The 20331-nt window shown below is 43.6% G+C and overlaps 2 protein-coding genes across 8 annotated transcripts in view; one reads left to right on the top strand and one right to left on the bottom strand.

Annotated features, from left to right (window-relative positions):
- The window catches only part of ENOX1 (ecto-NOX disulfide-thiol exchanger 1), a 323624-nt gene that overhangs the window by 46281 nt on the left and 257012 nt on the right, over positions 1–20331 (bottom strand). The window lies entirely within an intron of this gene.
- Positions 16048–16512, top strand: LOC309792469 (prefoldin subunit 4-like; the record flags this gene model as incomplete). Its single annotated transcript, XM_082602137.1, has 1 exon — positions 16048–16512. The coding sequence occupies exon 1, from the start codon at positions 16051–16053 to the stop codon at positions 16510–16512; it is 462 nt and encodes a 153-aa protein (XP_082458263.1). The 5' UTR covers positions 16048–16050.

Genomic DNA, 20331 nt, shown 5'->3' with positions numbered 1-20331 from the left:
CCATGGCAAGTCGAGCCAGTTAGACTTAAAAGGTCATTAGAAAGATGCTCTTATACTTCTAAAAAGGGATCTCAGGAAGCAGTCCCAGTAGAAACACAATCCAGAACTTGAAAACAACAAACCCAAAAGTGTGTGTAGATGGGATCAGAATATTTTATACAGAGAAGTCACAGAGAATTCCTTCTGTGATGAAATAACATATGGATGTGTTTTAAGGGCTTGAAGAGGTATAGGAGGAAATAGAACAGAAGGGGAACTCTCAGTTCCATTATAGTCAAAGGTGTGTCCAAAAAAATAGTAACTAGGATGATGATTGTATTATTTAAGAAAAATATAAATAATGAAGCTCATGGCTGAGTGGAAACAGTCTCTCCAGGAAGGGGTGATCTGTTAACAGCCTGGATGATAACTGGGGCCAAATGAAATTACTGAGGAGAGTTTAGCAGACAACAGGCCCACATTAATTGCCAACACTGAGTGGTGTCCTGAGGCCATCACACAGTTAAGGATCCAGGTTTATTAAGGAAAATGAACCACAGAGGGCAGGCAGCACATCAGGAGCCAGCAAGAAATGGCAAGGGCAGGCCAGACTAAGCCTAGTCAAGGTGCTGTACGGCACCTGTCCCCATGTCCAAAGCTGGAGTCATAAAGAAAGGGCACTTTGAGCAGCTCCAACAGAAGCTACTGGATCAACAAGTCTACAAGGAGCCAGATAGGCCTTACCAGTGACTGTTACTTTGATGATGTTTTAGGGCTGGCTACATGAGGATGAAAAACTAAGAGTCTGTGGAAATATTTCTTGAGACTGAATATTGCAGCCTATGTTCTGCCGACCACAAATGGTGCGTTCCTGCATGGTCATTGTCTGTGACCATGGAGTAGACACACCTCTCTGCCAGGCTCCAACAGCAAGCAGTCCAGCAGGCCTGGCCCAACAGAGACCCAAGGCTTGGCAGATGGCTCAGCCTTTGGGTACCATTGTGAGTTCTGTCCAGGGTGGAGATGTTGCTGCTTTTCTGACTCCCCCGGAGGGAGAAGAAGAACTCTGCCAGGAAGCGGTACAAGACTTAAGCTCATCAGGCAGGTTCCAGTTACAATTGCATATTGTAATAAGGTGGCCTCAAGAGCCTACAGAAGGGGAACTCTCATTTCCATTATAGTCAAAGGTGTGTCCAAGCATGTAAACAGGAGACTTGGGTCTTTAACATCATTTAGTGAAGTGGACCAACTTGTGACCATTCAGAAGTGTTACTACTGACTCAGCGTCCTAGAGCCTAAGCCTGCCTCAGGCATGATATAAAAGCTCAGGCCCTTCAGAAAGAGACAGACAAATACCATATGGTATCATTTATCTGTGGAATCTAAAATATGATGCAAATGAACTTATCTACGAAACAGACTCACAGACATAGAGATCAGACTTGTAGTTGCCAAGGGGAAGGGAGGAGTTGGGGGAGGGATGGACTGGGAGTTTGGGATTAGCAGATGCAAACTGTTATTTATAGGATGGATAAACAACGAGGTCCTACTACATAGCACAGGGAACTATATTCAATATCCTGTGATAAACCATAATGGAAAAGAATATGAAAAAGAATGTGTGTGTGTGTGTATATATATATATACACACACACACATATACATATATATATACATATATATGTATAACAGAAGCACTTTGCTGTACAGCAAAAATTAACATTGTAAATCAACTATAATAAAATAAATTTTTAAAAAAAGTTCAGACTATTGCTGACAGAGTCACAGAATTAATGAGATGGGTGAATGTTTTTGTTATACATTTTGGCAGAGACATAATTTAAAGTTAATATGGGTGTGTTTTAAGGGTTAGAAGACAGGACAGTAGTTTTAGATAGCCACTTGATGTGCTGTGCTTTTATCTTTTTCCACTATAACAAAAAAGGCGAGGAGTATTGTAATGACTCATGACTCACTGGTTCCTTAGAAAAGTAAAGTTAATTTGATTTGTCTGTATTTGTAGTACAGTTGTTTAATTTAACAAGAGAATTACAGTTATTAGTAGGTGGCGAGTTTGGGGTTGTCTTCAAAGTACAAAGTAGATAGAAGCAATATCCATACCCTCTTTTTGTGTTTTCATTTAGCTAAATTATCATCCAATGTCTGTCAAAAGAGCTCCATCATTATAACTGGTTAAAGGGAGTACACAGAGAGAAGGTGGAACTAAATAATTCCCCAAGTCAAACCCTTCTTGCATTTAAGCTAAGCCTATTTTTACTTTCAGCCACTCAATAAATATTTATGCTGCATACACATATTACATGCCTACCGCATGCCAAGGAATGCTAAGTTTTAAATGATACTGAGTCTAGAAGTGGCAAGAGGTGCATGCTTACCAGCAAGCAATTCTTATAAAAGGTCTGTAAGAAAGCTTACAGGAAAATGTCAGTAGATGAAGCTGGAGAAGTAGGTGGATCGGGATAAGGAGCTTGGATTTTACCTGGAAGCCTTAATGAATGAAGAGTGTTCAACATAGGAGTTACATGAACAATTCTGCATTTTAGGATATTGGTTTGCAGGAAGTGGAGGCAGCGATGCCATGTTAGAGCCTATTGCAATTGTCTATTTAATTCTGACCTTTTTATAACGAGGGTAGAACCCAAGTCAGTGATGTGCAGAGGGCAAAACATAAGAGATATTTAAGAGGTAGAACTAAAAAAAATCCAATGACCTGGTGGATGAGGAAAACGTTGAGAATGACTAAGTGCCTCAGTGAAAAGGAAAACAGAGAAAGAAGCAAGTATGGGTGAAGATAATTTGTCCAAATTTGAACTTAAGGTTTCTATGACATATTGTCAAGATACCTGAGAGAAAGTAGGATCCACAGGTTTTTGAACTTAGAAGCAAGGCCCTGACAGCTCTTTTATGGCCCATTTCTCAAGTTAGTGTTTGTAGCACACAACCCTGATGTCTCCTTCTGGGACAAAGAAAAGGCTTGCTTATTGCTTGATATAAAATAGATGGCTCCCCCAAGCTCACTGCCACTGTTCCTCTCCTGTAACATAATCCACTGTATGTTCAGGCTTCCATCTGGGCCCCTCTATGGGGGCATGATCAGCCTGTAAGATCCATGAGGATAAAGCTGGTGAAGCCAGGACCACTGTCTTGGGAGCACAGGATAGAACCTCAAATGGACATCTGCCAAAACCTTCTCTGAGAACAACCCATCACAAAAGGGACACATTGACGGGAGCACGGGAGCACATTTTCAAGGATATCAGAGGATATCTAGTTTGTGCTTCATCTCTAACTCTATAAATCCATGCTTCAAGTCTAAGTCCTGGTCCTACCTTAAGAGTTTCACATTCTCTACCCAGAATGTTCCAACCTATCTCTTCAGTAATTGCGGAATACCTTTTACTGGGATGTTGGATCGTAAGTTAGAAAGACTTAGCCCCTTTCTTAAAAACTTCACTGTTCTTTGGACTCATTCCTACCCCAAATCTCTGGAATATAGAAGGAAACTTTCATCATTAGAAACATAAAATTAGTAGACTCTTTATCTTTTATCACATACACATCCTTTACCCTGATAGTTGTAATGTGCCCTGAAGAATTACGTGTCTACTGGTGAAGGTGTTCCAGATGCTTAGAGATTGCAAAACTGGACGTGGATCAGTGCAGATGGAGGTTATTAAGGACAAATTGTTAATGGTGTACAAAGTATACAGTAGGGAGGAAACATTAGGATGGGGATCAAGAGTTCCCGCACAGTGAGATCAATAGGATTATGAAATAGTATTCCAAAGGAAGTGGTAAGAACACCATTCACTTGACACAGTAAAAAGCACTCCAGACTAGAAAATGCATAATAAGTAACAATTCTGCACTTGGCAGGAGAATGAACAAGATTATCTAATAAATCTTTTCTCAGTCTACCTTTTAACTCTAATTTCTGTGATACTTAGAAGGAATCATTAAAGGGCTGGAAGAAGAGGTTTTTCAATAACTGAAACTAGATATCATGCAGGTTTTTTTTAGACTTCTTAAAGGTTAAGCTACTCAAAGGCAGAAATTTCCCCTCTAAGAGTCCTTGTCAATTACTTTAAGAAATGGTCAAAGTAATTTATCCATTTAGAAAAGCTCTTTTTTAATAATTTACTGAGCTAGAATTGTGCTTTGCTGTTGTTTTGTTTTTGTTCCCCTACACCTACCCAAGCCCCTAAGAACCAAGAATACGGTTTCTTCAGCCTGATAAAATCCTTTCATTACTCCTTTCACTTCATTATTCCTGTGACCTGCTTAACTTTAGTGCTATTTGCTTTCTGCTGCAAAGCTTCTCGAACACACGGTGCATACCCACTGTATATACTGTCTCACCACCTGAAACCTCAGCTTTCTCATTAATCACCCGATGAAACTATCCTTTGAGAGGTTTTCAGTGACTATTTTCTCAGTCTTCGTACCATGTGATACTTGACATCACTGACTCTGCCCCCTTAAACCATCTGCCCCATTTGCTTCTGTTACACAAGAAGTCCTGGTCTTTTTCCTCCTAATTTTTTTTTTTTTTTTTTTTTTTTTTGCGGTACGCGGGCCTCTCACTGTTGTGGCCTCTCCCGTTGTGGAGCACAGGCTCCGGATGTGCAGGCTCAGCAGCCATGGCTCATGGGCCCAGCCGCTCCGCGGCATGTGAGATCCTCCCGGACCGGGGCACGAACCCGCGTCCCCTGCATTGGCAGGCGGACTCTCAACCACTGCGCCACCAGGGAAGCCCCCTCCTAATTTTTAATTTCATCTTCATTGGTTTTCTTCTTCTCTCTGCTGGCCCAGTACACATGGATAAGAAGGTTACTTTCTCCTTTTATACTCTAACTTTGGTACTTTTGCCAAAGCTCAGTCACCACTTTTTCTTCTCTGTTTCCTATGATCAGAGTTCTTTCATTCTCACGGGTTCAACTATCGTCACACTTAACTCTTTAACTTCTGTTCCTTATCACCAACTGACCACTGGGTTTGTTTGCTTGAAATTATCACTTCCCATTTCAAATTCAGAATGAGAGGTGGTCATGAGGTGGTAGGGGACATACTACATGCTTCAGTTTTAGCCTTGGCTCTTCCACTAACAGTTAGCTGACCTGGGGCAACTACATGCTTCAGTTTTAGCCTTGGCTCTTCCACTAGCAGTTAGTTGACCTGGGGCAACTACATGCTTAAGTTTTAGCCTTCGCTCTTCCACTAACAGTTAGTTGACCTGGGGCAAGTTATGCAACATCTTTAAGACTCAGATCAGTTGTCTAAAAGTGAGGGTGCTGGGTAGGGTCCATCATCTCTGAATAATGCTTTATGGAACCCCATCAGCTCTACAGAGGTGACATGGAAGGTCCAAGGAGCGGATCGCTAGAATTCCCACTCCATTACTACTTGCTTCTGTTTTATAATACAGGACTTCTATTTAAGGCTTCATTGAAAGGAATGTCCTTATTTTGAAAAATGTGTGAATCCAAGTCCTTCCTGATGTGGTGGTTCTTGTAAAATTCTATAATTTTATGGCTAAAGTCCAATTCACCTCACATGTCAGACTGCAGTTTCTTCTAACTTTTCTGTTTCTATTAGTAGCGCCGTCATTTTTCCACTTGCAGGCCTTTGATTCATTCTCTTCTGTCCCCTAAGGCCTCTCTAGATCTGCATCCTATCAAGTACCTGTGAAATGTCTCCCACTCCCCTTCCCCATTTCCCCTACCAGTGTTCTACTATCACTTCTCCTCGCTTCTTACTTGGACCACCGCAAGAACCTCCTACCTTGTCTATGCCTTTGGTTTCTTCCTCTTCCAGTCCACCTTACATGAAATTGCCAGATCAGTTTTCTAAAATGCCGCTTTCATCTTGTCAATCTCCAATTTAAAACTCAGATGCTTTCTGATAACCCATAGGAAAAACTCCGATGCTTTCCAATAACCCATGGGAAAATGCCAGATTGAGCCTGGCAGTCAGGTTCAATCCCACTGATACAGCCTGTCTCCTTTAGATGTTCTGTCCAGATACGTTCTTAGAAAGCTCTCTCCTTTTCTTCACCACCTCCTACCTATATTTTTATACACAGCACAAGTCCCATATCTCTTAAGAGCATTTATTCCAGGCTATTTGTACATTTTCCTTATCTCAGCACATTGCCCCTGTCACTTCTGTGGCAGCTGGCCACTTATACCTTTGGAATAAACGGAGTCACCTGTGTTTGTTTCCTCACCGAAACCGCCAACTCCTTTAGGGCACTCACCATATCCAAGCACGTGAGACAGCATGGCCGAAAGGGATCCGTGTTCTAATTCTGTCACCATTCTTTATGTGCTAGGTAACTTTAGGCAGGGTATCTCTGAACTTTCTTTTACATAAATCGTGGATAACAACCTATACCTGTCCCCCGGCGGGGGGGGGGGGGGGCTGTGAAGACCAAATGTCCTATGTGACATGGTGCTTTTGAAAACTAACCTTCCAGGAATATTGTGGCATCACTATTATTATGATTGTTAGTCACTTTTATTATCCTCAGGACTGAGTGGATACAGCACAGGTACATAATAAATACTTGGGGTACTAAATCTAGGTGAGAATTCTGTATAAGACCTTGACTACAATTATATAAAAACATGTATGCAGGGCTTCCCTGGTGGTGCAGTGGTTGAGAGTCCACCTGCCGGTGCGGGGGACACGGGTTCGTGCCCCGGTCCGGGAAGATCCCACATGCCGCGGAGCGGCTAGGCCTGTGAGCCATGGCCGCTGAGCCTGCACGTCCAGAGCCTGTGCTCCGCAACGGGAGAGGCCACAGCAGTGAGAGGCCCGCGTACCGCAAAAAAAACAACAACAAAAATATGTATGCGAAAGTGATAAACTGTCATGGGATTCAAATTGTACATATTTTCTGTTTTCTAAATGTTCTGTGGCACTGTTCTTCTACTGCTATCCTTATACTTTAAAAAGAAATAACAAGAAGCCTATGACAGGCAGATGCCATTTTGAAGAGCTATATGTAAGCACAGCCACTAGCTGACTACCTCACTGAGTAACATACCAAACGACACCCTCCCCACACCACACACATATGAAATCTACCCTGTGGCCCTCCAAGGGCTGGTGGGCCCTATAGCTCCTAGTGCAAGGTGAGGGGGGCAGTTGTCAAGATCCGCATGGTAAAGATTCCTCATGTCACTTCCCACACCGTCCCCACCACACCATAAGGCCTTACTCTTAGACATCACACTCCATGGAATCAAGGGCCCCGTAGACTATGGTCAAGACACCAGTTAGCTACTTCTGTATCCTTTACTCAGAATTTTTTCAGAGTACCCAAAGCAATCCATCAAGGGATAGGCCAGGCTCCACTGACCTTCAGGGGTTCCTCGTAAGATCAGAACCATGGTCAGAGGAGGAAGGGGAATGGGGATACAGCTCACACTTTCCTTTATGAGCCAGTGACTGTCACGTTGCAGGTGCCCAGTGGCTGATACATGAAGGAACGGCCCACAGACAACGGCCTGGAATAGTGAAAACAAAATGATGGATTTGGACACAGAAGACTGGTTCTAATTGCCACTCGCTGTGCACCCTTGTTTCACGATTCCTGTTGGTAAAGAGAGGGATGTGAAGCAGATGAACTCTACAGTGTCTTCTTGCTCCAATATTTCATCTCTGCTGGGTGCCCTTTCCCCTGACTTGGAGCCTCCCTTCAGAGTAAGGCAGCCAACTTGGTACTGACAAGATTCACTTATCCTGGATTTCAGTGCCAATAAAATTAGAAGGAAGAGAAGAAGAAGAGGGAGGAAAAAAACATTTAAAAAGCACATGGATGAGAAAAGGATTGATGAGAATGAGTAACTGAGTAAAAGCTTCAAAATTTCTTACAGTTCAGGGGAATGCAGGAATGCATTAACCCCCAAGAATGAGCAGGATCTCAGGAATTGTCTGTGGCTTAGAAGTCCCAAGGCCTCACGAATCTTACCAGTTGCTGAAGCTTGGTACTGCCAGTCCTGAGGGTCATGGGTCCCCACCCACCTGTCCCTTTCCTCAGAAGCCTTTGATGTCCAGGGTCTGCAGAGGGGAGCCTCAGAGGCCCAACAGGCTTCAGCCTCAGAGAGACCATCTGAGAGCAGATGTGCGGAGCGCCCGCCCTCAGCCAAGAGTCAGTGATTCATCGCAACGCTAGCACATTTTACACACTGGGAGATGAGCCACCGCGTTGGGCTTCAGTTGCTGGACTCAGACCCAAAGTGCATGCATTATGTTCTAAGACAACTCCAAGATTTTCTAAGATTTCCACTCGTAGAGATTAAAATCAGTGAGAACTGGTTATGCATTATAAAAAGGACCCTTTAAGGGCTTCCCTGGTGGCGCAGTGGTTAAGAATCCGCCTGCCAATACAGGGGACACAGGTTTGAGCCCTGGTCCAGGAAGATCCCACATGCCGCGGAGCAACTAAGCCCGTGCGCCACAACTACTGAGCCTGTGCTCTAGAGCCCGGGAGCCACAACTACTGAGCCTGTGTGCCACAACTACTGAAGCCCGCGTGCCTAGAGCCCGTGCTCCACAACAAGAGAAGCCACCACGATGAGAAGCCCGCACAGCTCAGCAAAGAGTAGCCCCTGCTCTCCACAACTAGAGAAAGCCCGTTCGCAGCAACAAACACCCAATGCAGCCAAAAATAAATGAAGAAATAAATTTAATTTTAAAAATCCTTTAAAAAAATCAAAAGGACCCTTTAAGAAAGAGAAAACTCACTGTGGACTAGTTACCAGAGATATCCACGTAAAGCATTTCTCCTGGTGGCTTTCTTTTTAGATCACTCTTGGTTTTATTTATTTAATAAACACAGAGTGCTTAATTTGTGCAGGTAGTATTATAAGAACTTTACAAATATGAGCTCACCCAATCCTCCTAACAGCTCTAGGAGGTCAGTACATTTTACAGATGAGGAAAATGAGGAATGGAGAGGCCAAGGACTTGTCTAAGGTCACACAACTAGTAAGAAGCAGACTGGGGATGTGAACCGATGCTCACTCCAGACTCTTAACCACCATGCGGGGCTGCCTCTCTTGAATGGACTGTAATGTCAGCCTGTTACAGTCCTTGTCAACTGAAAAATGCCTGTTGAGCACTGGGACGCCATCCCCTTCTGAGGGCTGCCAGCAGTCCGGGCCTCTTGGGGGGCCAGCAGGGGCTCCATGCTGGCTGATGAGCGGTGGCTCGGGTGCAATCGTGAACGCAAAGGGGAGCAGAGCAGAAAGGCAGCAGGGGCCTGGCCCAGGAGCAGTGTTAGCTGGGATGGGCCTGGCTCTCTGCTGCTGTTAGGTGGTGACACCTTGTCCTTTGGACAAGTGTGACTTGTAACCATGGTGCATGCAACAGGCACGCAGTTTGGAAGATGTGTGCAGGGGAAAGCCGGGGTCAAGGCAGCACTCCAAAGACCAAGTGAGGGCCACGGGCAGGACCGGCCAAGCAGGTGAAGAGACTCGGGCAGGGGGACCGGGGGAGCCCCAGCCATACCCCAAGTATATGATAATAAAGCAGAACCACTGAGGTGATGGGATAAAAGAGAAAAGCGGGGGACACAGAAGCCATTCTAAAGGAAGAATGGACAGATTCTGTGTGTGAAGCAGAGGAAAGAAAAGAATTAAAAACTTTTCAGCAAAGTCTGGACCACTAGCAGAATAATGATGCTAGAATCAGAGGTCACAAAGAATGAGAAGTACTGGCTCCAGTATTTCAGAAATACTGGATGTGAGGTCTTGGAAAGGTAGCTGGAAATATGGGTCATAGGCTCAGGATAGCATCTGGGCTGGCAGGGGCTCTCCAGCCCACCTGCCGTCTCTCCCCCCTCCCGCAGGTAACAGGAGGAGTTGTCCTTGCCACCCTCAGAGTGTCTCTGCCTGGACTTCATGTGCCTGCTCTACCGGCAGTCATTTCTCTACAAAGCGACAGCGTCCTTAGTCGCTAGCACAGTCCCCTGAATGTGGTAAATCTTCAACCAGTATTTTTTGAAAGAATAAATGGTAGACTCTCGGTAATATCTGTTGAATGAATCTGTCATTACCCAGAGAGGATAAGCTTCACAGGTGAGACCGACCGGCCGTCACAGGATCTGGTCAGTACCCTTGGCCGGGAGTGATTTCCCAGAAGTCTAGGAGGACTACATATAATGGAGAGGGAAAGAAACAATGCAGTCGCTTTGGGTATTTTACATTCTTCTGGTGCCTAAATGTATTTGATGTAACATCATTTTCAAGTAAAATAATTTCTTTACTACTTTAGATTTAGACAGTAAAAAGTTAACTTTGAGTCTGTATCTATTATTAGTGCTTTCAATATGTTTTTAAATTAAATATTAACTTTTTTTTGGAGACCATAATATAAGCTTATAAACTTTTCCCTTTCTTTTCCTTTTTAAAATTTAAGATAATTCTCTAGTTCACGTTAATTCTTTTTTTTTAACATCTTTATTGGAGTATAATTGCTTTACAATGTTGTGTTAGTTTCTGCTGTATAACAAAGTGAATCAGCTATACATATACATATATCCCCATATCTCCTCCCTCTTGCGTCTCCCTCCCACCCTCCCTATCCCACCCCTCTAGGTGGTCACAAAGCACCGAGCTGATCTCCCTGTGCTATGCGGCTGCTTCCCACTAGCTAGCTATTTTACATTTGGTAGTGTATATATGTCCATGTCACGTTAATTCTTTTCTTTTTTTTTTTTGCGGAACACAGGCCTCTCACTGTTGTGGCCTCTCCCGTTGCGGAGCACAGGCTCCGGACGCGCAGGCTCAGCGGCCATGGCTCACGGGCCCAGCCGCTCCGCGGACCGGGGCACGAACCCGCATCCCCTGCATCGGCAGCATCGGCAGGCGGACTCTCAACCACTGAGCCACCAGGGAAGCCCCATGCCACGTTAATTATTAATAATAACATTTCTTGGTTTTCTCTTTACAAATATATATACTGGCAGAAAATTTACAGAATATAGATTTTTAAAATTAACTGGAATTCTACTGCTCAGATATAAGCACTATTAACATTCAGATATTTACCCTTCATATTTTATATATAACCCTCCTCCCACATACTTATATATATAGTATTATGTAATATATATACACACACATGAATGTATATATATATTTTTGTGTGTGTGTATATATATATATATATATATATATATAGTTGTTTAATTCTTATTTGAAAAAACAGGATTATCCCACATATACTTTTAACAAGAGAACCCTGATAGGAAAGAGTAATTTCAATTTTGTAATGTTTTCCATTAAAAACTAAGAGCATACTGCTGCCTGGATCATAACTTAATTATGGCTATCACAGTTCACACCAAGCTTAAACTATGGTCTCAAGCTGGTGATTAGATGCCTTTCTTTTGGCATAGTTTTGTGACAATCATATTAAATAAAACCTATGTAAAAATGAGAAAAAAATCTTTTGTATTCCTTTAGCTCCATTCATTATTTAAAGTGTAGGCTGTAGTGTTTTATTTTAGTTTTATTATATGCTGCCATAAATGTTGCCAAGTGAAAAAAAATACACTTGATCTCAAAAACAGTTGTGTGTTTCTCTTCAATACGTAAAAATTGGAACCCATACTACTATATCCACACAAGTTAGGCTACCCTTCATAGCCTGAAAAAGTACTGACAGGAAAAATCTCCTTAACCAATAAAAATGGAGCAGCAAACAGAAGAAACTAAAGTGAAATACTTTTAAATGTATGTATGTGCATCCAGAATTAGTCAGTTTGATTCATCTTGTACGATACTGACTCTATTGTTGGTAAAGATTAATTGTATTATGGTGCTCCTGGCAAGTTATTTTCCCAGTCCATTTCTCAGTATGACATTTCATATTTTTCTCTGCTACAAAGTACTCACTATCATAATTTTCACCTGCTGAGTTTACGTTACTAATGATAATATTAAAATTCAGAGTCTTTTTGACCTGTATAGAGGTAAATTAGGCCATGAGAATAGATGGGATGCAATCTGATAAATGGGAAAGAGAGACATTTAATTATTATTATAGTAAAATCAAATTTTACAAGGTTTGCCAGCCATACTGTGAAATCTTAGTAAACATTAGATAGTCTCCCTTCCCTAACACACCAAAATCCAATTCTCTCTTCTCACTGCATTCTTGCATATGCCACTTATGAGAAATACTCCAAGAACAAAGTGGTCTGGATTGCTGATGCATGGTTCATGATGGATGTAGAATTTGGGGTCCTCTGAATTAAAAAATAGTATGAATAAGGGCAATGATTATAATACTAATAGTTAGCTCTTGCTGAGTGCCTGGTGTTGGTCCAGCTATTATCCCCATTTTACAGATGATAAAGTCAAGGCACAAATAAGCTAAGTACTTTCCTCAGCTCACATACCTAGAGAGTAGTGGCTGTAAGACCGGGCCCCAGGTAGCCAGACTTTGGAGCTATTAGTCTATACTGCCTTCTGTCCAAGTTACTTCTCAGGGAATCACAACTTCTGGACTTTGTTCAAGCCCCTAATCCCAGCCCAAGTCCTTTCCTTGCTGAGAACACTGAAGCCAGTGTTTGGTGATTTCCCTTTTCAGCACCTGCTGTCTCCACAATGGGCCATGTGTTCCTTGAGGACGGTGACCAGGCTGTGATCGTATGTGTTCCCAATACACAGCACTCTGTCTACAACACTGCACTGCCCATCGTGTGGACTTGGGTGGACGCAGGAGCAGCTAGTTGTGAGTCCACCTATCTTTTGTGTATTCTCCAAATGGCTGTGATTTCTTACAAACCAGAGTCTGGCAATTAGTAACTGTATATTTTCCTTTGGGGATTGAATCACAGCAAAGTTCAACATTTAGACTAAAGTCTCTGCACACCTCTGTTCAGTATAATTCGATTCGAATTTTTCGAACCTCCACCACTCTCTCACCCATCAAATATGTATTAAGCACCTACTATATGGTTGGTTTTGTGCTAGATAAGATTCAAAGATGAATAATAGTGGTTCCTGCTCACAGAGAACCTAAGAGTCTAGAGTATGGACAGGCACGTAAAATATATTGAAAGACAGTGTGATGTAACTATGACAAGGGTTGGCCTTGGGGGCTGTGGAAGCCCCTAGCAGCACCTAATCTGAACTGGAGTGGACAGCAGGCAGTAGTTACCCAAAGTTTGGTCTGCAGACTGATGGCCCTGGGAGCTTATTAGCAAATTCTCAGGCCTCAGCCCAAACCTTCCCAATCTCAAACTCTAAGGGGGGAGCCCAGCAATCTGTGCTTTAAGAAGCTCTCCTTTTGATCCTGTTGCTTACTAAAGTTTGGGAAGTATTGCCTTAGAGAATGTAAGACTCACAGACGCATAGCCATAGGCAAGAAAACTTACACCAAATTAAAGCTGTAAAATAAGAAAGTTGGATGAGTGATCCCTCCTACATCAATTCTAATTTACACAGTCAGCAAGACTTCTGTACACATCTTAAACTGAACTGCAGCGAGATGTGCTTAGTCCTCAAGATCACCTGCAGGTAATATAGATAAGGAAGTGTTGGCATTTCTCACCTAATCAGGCCAAACAGATTCACAGAGCTGTCTGAGGTGGCTGGAATTTCTACCTCCACTCAATCATCAGTCAACAAGTGTTATAAATGTATTACAAATGTGCCCACCTACATAGGCTCATTACTCTGTTAGGTTCTGTAACACATACCTACATATTACCTGCCCTTAAGGCACTTACACCTGAGTTGAGAAGCTAGACGTATCATAACTGGGTTGTTCAGAATGTCTGGGATAATGATAAATACTGTGGGAATATTTAGAAGATGGTAATTGATTTGGGCTGATCTTAGGATAAGACCCCCAAGAAGTAGGAAGTGAGCTGGGCTTCAACACAGCAGAATTTGCATTGCCAGTAAAAAGCATGACATGATAGATGGAGGAAAGCTGAATTACCAATAAAAAAATCTAATTATTTATAGAGTTTTTCATGTATGGTGCACCTAGCCGAATTCTACCTGTTGATTAAAGTCGTTTATTCAGGATCCCAGGTGAACAGTTATTCCCAATAGCAGGCCAACAGTTGTTCTGTTCTTACCAAGGGGACCAATTTGAGTACTGCTGTGTAAAATGTCCAGGAACAGGCTTCCCTGGTGGAGCAGTGGTTAAGAATCCGCCTGCCAATGCAAGGGACACGTGTTTGAGCCCTGGTCTGGGAAGATCCCACATGACGTGGAGCAACTAAGCCCATGTGCCACAACTACTGAGCCTGTGCTCTAGAGCCTATGTGTCACAACTACTGAGCCTGCAAGCTACAACTACTGAAGCTTGTGCACCTAGACCTGTGCTCCACAACAAGAGAAGCCACTGCAATGAGAAGTCTGCGTACCATAACAAAGAGTAGCCTCTGCTCTCCGCAACTAGAGAAAGCCTGTGCGCAGCAACGAAGACCCAACGCAGCCAAAAATAAATAAATGAATGAATGAATAAATAAATAAATAAATTTATTTATTTAAAAAAAATGTCCTGGAACGATACCTAAGCTTACAGCGGTAAGACATGTTACACCCGTGTGCATGTGTGTCAGTGTGTGTGTACGTGTGGTGAGGGGAGTGAGGGACTACACCCACATAGGTTTGGGGGCTTTACATAGGTCGCACTTGCAGACCTTCCTCCTAGTTTCAAGTCATCTTTCTCAAAGCTGGCAAATGGCAAGAAACTGCAAATTAGATTCTGAAAGTCTCATAAACATAAGTAGCTCATCAGCATACACCGAACAGTCTGGAATCTGTCCAGACAAAGAAAGGCACTCTGAAATCTCCCAAGGAAGCTGACATAACAATAAAAATGATGGTGATGCAGCATCCTGGCCACAAATCTCTCCTACAAGGGCAGTTTCAGGGCTGGCAAGGCTGAGGCTTAGAGGATTTTCTTGGGGGAAGGAAAAAAAAAAAGAGAAATCTTAAAACAGCAACAACAACAAAACCTATTAAGTGTTCCAAGGCTGATGAGTCTTTCTAGAAAGAACGTAAAATGTGAAGGCCTCTTCCACTGGGCAGGGGCAGTAGCTTTCCTCCCCAGCTCAACGTCTGCTCTGCCTGAATTAGGAAGAAAGACGTGGAGGGAGTTCAGGCTGAGGTGTGGCCTGAGGAAGTTCCAGGTGGCTACAAACAGGGTGCCTGGTGCCTGGGAGAGCAGTGTGGCCGGGTGCCCCTCTGGGCCGGGTGGGCAGACCGGGAGGGAGGGAGGGGAGGCTGCATTTGGCGCAAACTCACAGCTGGGGCCGCTTCCCCCCTCTCAGGTCCTAGACAGGGTGGGGGGAACGGAGAGGGGCGCCTCCGTCAGAGCAAGGCTGAACGAGTAGAACTCACTTCACTTGCTCATGGGTCGTCTGAAAGGTCCACGTAGTATTTCCAAGTCTGACCTTTGTAGTTACCCCCAGGAAGCCCATCAATAGTGCATCTGCAGATGAATATCTGAGTTGTTTGCTTCGAATTCCAGGATAAACTTCTTTTGGGGTAGTTTTCATTACGTGGGCATAGTCGTGCAACTACAAACACACCTCTGGTGAAGGCCGTTTAGCTCCTCCAGTTGGCAGGGACGGGTGGGATGGTGACGGCAGAAAGTGATGAAACTTCGGAAGACTCTTCCCGGCACAGTCTTCTCCGCCCCCCTCCCCCTTTTTCCTTCTTCCCACCTACTTTCCTTCTTTGTCCTCTTCCTACACATTTCCTCAAAGTAATACCACAGTCTAGTGAGCTCTGTGGCACTGTGATGGATGAGGTCTGGAGACAAGCAGTGTGTGTGGTGAGGGAATGACTGCCCTGTGCAGCGTTACACAACCCTCCTGAGACCCAGGGAGTGCTGAGCAGAGAATCCTCGAGCAAGACCAGCATCAAGACGGTGAGCCGAGCAATGCTCGCCCCAGCCCTGGCCGGCACATTTCACACCTCTTCCTTTCCTGGTCTCTGTGGTTAGCAGAAACTAGGAGTGTAGAAAGCACTGTAGAACATTTAATATTCTAAAAACAACAAGAGTCCCAAGATGGCGGCCACCATGAAGAAGGCGGCTGCAGAAGATGTCAACGTTACTTTTGAAGATCAACAAAAGATAAACAAATTTGCACGGAATACGAGTAGAATCACAGAGCTGAAGGAAGAAATAGAAGTAAAAAAGAAACAACTCCAGAATTTAGAAGATGCTTGTGAGGATATCATGCTTGCAGACGATGACTGCTTAATGATAGCTTATCAGATTGGTGATGTTTTCATTAGCCATTCTCAAGAAGAAACAGAAGAAATGTTAGAAGAAGCAAAGAAAAATTTGCAGGAAGAAACTGATGCCTTAGAATCCAGAGTGGACTCAATTCAGTGGGTGTTAGCAGATTTGAAAGTTCAGTTATATGCAAAATTTGGGAGTAACATAAACCTTGAAGCCGATGAAAGTTACACATTTTATAATACTTTTAAAAATTTGTTTAATAAACTTGAATATTGTTTAAAATAAATAAATAAAAACAACAACAAGTGTCTAGGAAGCCCTATAGCTCCTGAGAAACATAGAGAACTAACAAGAGGGGACACTCATCTCCTGGTGAATCCCTGTTCCCTGCTGTTTTCAGGTCACTAATCCTGGTGATATGTCAGCAGGAACCGGAGCTGTGTGAGAGAAGGAGGCGCCCCACTTTCCCCTACCATCTCCCAGAGGCACTAGAATGAAGTACTTCTGTCCACCTTTTGGGCTCCTGGCTTTTTTCACAAATGCTCCTCAACTTTCTTCCTGTTCCGTTTTGAGCAGCACATCAGGCAGTGCTAAGCTGTATCTCCTGGGAGGCCCAGTTCCTGTGACTGAGCTCTCTAGGTTTATTACACTTTAAAATGATATTGCCTGCACTCAAGTCATGTCTGTATATTCCTGTGTGCATCTCTTGTTGATGGTTTTGAGTTTCCATGTATCTTCTTGGCCATATTAGACATAAAAAGTTAAGGTTCTGTTGGGGCTTAGAACTCATGTTGTCCTTTTACTTGGACATTCTTCTCAATCTCATGTGTTCTCTGGAGAGGGTGGACAAGCCTCATTTGGGTAGGGGTGGCCTGGGTTTGGGATCCACGCAGAGAACAGGTTCTGCCATCCCTAGACCACCAGGAAGACGCTCTGGTTCACAGCACAAAACCCCCAATAACATGTCTCAGTATCATTCTTCTAAATCATTCACGAAGGCTATATACCATTTGCCTTTCTCTTCAGAATGCAGACATTCTTGGGAGCTATTTTCATCTCCTGTTGAAGAACTCAGTATCCTCTCTCTGTCATTACATCCAGACACTATTACTGGTTGTTTATCTCATCACTTACCATGTAGGGGCTGAGCTTTAATCTTTTTAAAGAGTTAGTGGACCTCCCTCTATCCCTAAGTCCCATTCAAATGGAAAAGCATCCCCATTTCAAAAGTGCTTAAATGGTGGATGGATTAACTAATACATTGTTTAAAAATACTCATTGTACACTATGCACGACAGCAAAAACAAATAATATTTTAAAGTCCTACAGCAGGGACTGATGAAATACACTACAGCACACCTGTGGCATGAAGTATTAGGCAGTCATTAAAAGTTGTATTAAGAAAACATTTACTAACATGGGGAAATGCTCATGATTTACAATTAAAAAAATGTATGGCTGTAAAACTGCCCATATAACATGCTGTAAATTTGGTAAAAATGTATATATGTGCACATAGGCGAGGCTGAAGGAAACACAAGGAAGTGTAGACACTAATTTCTGAGTGGTAAGATTGCAGATGATTGTTTTCTTTATATTTTCCACAAAAAGAAAATGGCTCTTTTAAGATAAGAGCATTTGTGTGTGTGGAGGTATTGGATTTATAAAAGTTACCCTCTTCCATTCTAAACAATTGCTTTTGCTTCTGCATCACGTAGGATTATCATTAACCTTTTGGGGGAAGTATATGTGTCTCCAGAGTGGAAAATTTTGGTTTCAGATCTTGATTTTAGCTATATAGGTATTCATGTTTGTGTCAGACCATTTCAGTCAGCACTGAAATTTATGTCTACTTCGGCTGTTTTCATGTCTCCAAACCGAACCTGTCAGCTTTATTAAACATGCGCTAATCCTATTACATGCTCCAAATCCTCTAATGGTCAAGCAGGTCCTACCAGCTCCCGTCCTGACAAAAAGGACTAACTGTAGGCCCTGCTCCAGCTGTGGAAACACATGGCGGGTTGGCAGTGAGGCTCCTGGTAAGGAAACTTCTCAAGTGTTTACTGGAACCAAAAACACTAACCCTGAAGCCAGCTTTGTCCAACTTTGACAGCAGTTCCCTCTCTAATCCTTCCTTGGGGCACATGCTGAGAAGAGAGTTTATGAACAGGGTCTCCCCTGACCATCAGTCCTTTCCGAGGGGGCTGGGTTGGGATGTGCGTGGTTTTTTTCACATGCAATTCTGGATTTCACAGCAAATGGTGGGGATACGGCTAATTCACAGCAGAAATCGTGGTAAACTAGCTGGAAGAAGGCAGCTGGGTGGGCACAGGAGGGTGGAGTCGGGGTAGAGGTGGGAACGGAAGCACCAGCAGGAGAAAAGCAACGTTACACAGGCTGTAACTGGAACAAAAGGCCAGAGTCCGGGTGTGAGCATTTAATATGTGAATGGGGCCATATATTACAGGCTAAAGGAAATGTCAATCCATGAAAAGTCCCCCTTATTGATTTTAGACATCTACAGAGCAAGGGTGACCTCAGGCAGCTACAGACATGGGTCCATCTCTCCCTGAAGGAAGACCAAGTGGCTACTGATTTTCCAGTTGAGATTTTCAGGGGTCTCAAAGCTCCCTACATACCCACACGTATATACCACTCCCTTCAGGCTCCCCTCCCCATGGACCCAATCCTTCCAATAAAGGTCTCGTCTCCAGAGAGTTTAGGGAAACGTGCAAACCAGCTACCTCAAGCCCATTCATTATTCGCACTGTGATGTTGACCCAAAGGTGGAGAATGAGTCCTGATGGAATGAGACAGAGGACAAGCAAGTTTTGCTGAGATCGGGGCATGATGACAGAGTCAGCTCCATGTGGGGCAGGAACCACGTCTATATGAGTCACCGATGGATCTGCAGAACCCAGCACAGCACCTGGCACGTGGAAGGATGGAGCAATAATAATACCCAATGCTTCCCAGCCATGTCAACACTGCTTGGCAATGCTCACAATAACCCTGTGAGGTAGCTGGAGTCACTACCTTTGTTTTAGAAGTGGACAGAATGGCGGTGCAGGGTGCAATGAATGGCCCAGGGTCCCCCAGACGGTAAATGGCGGAAGCAGGACTGAAGCCAGGCTGCTTGGTGCCCAGATCTGTTCTTAATCTCTACTCTCTGCTGCCTCCTTCAATGAAGACTTGTTGACTTACTGAGTCAAAAGGGGATGGAAGGTGAAGTAAGTCAGACAGAGAAAGACAAATATAGTATGATATCACTGATATGTGGAATCTAATTTTTAAAAAATGATACAAATGAACTTAGTTACAAAACAGAAACAGACTTACAGATAGCGAAAACAAACTTACGGTTACCAAAGGGGAAACGTGGCGGGGAAGGATAAATCAGGAGCTTGGGATGAACATACACACTATCTATGGATAAGGTAGATAACCAACAAGGATCTACTGTATAGTACAGGGAACTCTACTCAATATTTTCTAATAACCTATATGCGAAAAGAATCTAAACAAGAATGAATATACGTATATGTATAACGGAATCACTTTGCTGTACACCTGAAACTAACACAACCATGTCAATCAACCATACTCCAATAAAATTTTTAAAAAAAGGGGGGGATGGAAGACTGTGTTGGAACACAGACTGGGGGCCTTCGTACAGCCTCAGGCAGTGAGATGGTGAGAAGAAAGACCCCCAGGGGCCGGAAGGACCGTGGCATCTGCAGTCTCACCCCTGGTATCTGCAGGCGCACGCTCCCTGGGCCGGTGCTCCAGTTCCCTGCCATGGAGCCTGTGGAGTGGGGCGAGGGAGGGACAGACCTGTGTGCTGAGGTGTTCCTTACTGTCTCGTCTACCCCTCCAGTTCAAGATCGGGGCCTCCAAGAACAGGCCAGAAGTTACAGGAGGGAAGGATAGAGCCTGAGTCATCTTTGTCCTCTGAGACTATGGTCCCAATTTCCTGTGGGGTTTTTCTTTTTCTTTAGCCTTGTTTGATACATCAGTACGTATATACTCTCTTGTGCTTACGTACCCGAAGGATGGTAAACATGTTCTGCAACTGGGCCAAGGGCTCGACGCTAGCAGAGGTTC

The sequence above is a fragment of the Mesoplodon mirus genome (genome assembly GCF_964341445.2).
Source record: "Mesoplodon mirus genome assembly, chromosome: 17".
NCBI lineage: Eukaryota > Metazoa > Chordata > Mammalia > Artiodactyla > Ziphiidae > Mesoplodon > Mesoplodon mirus.
The sequence above is the reverse complement of the archived record's forward strand: the minus strand, read 5'-3'. Positions and strand labels throughout refer to the sequence as shown.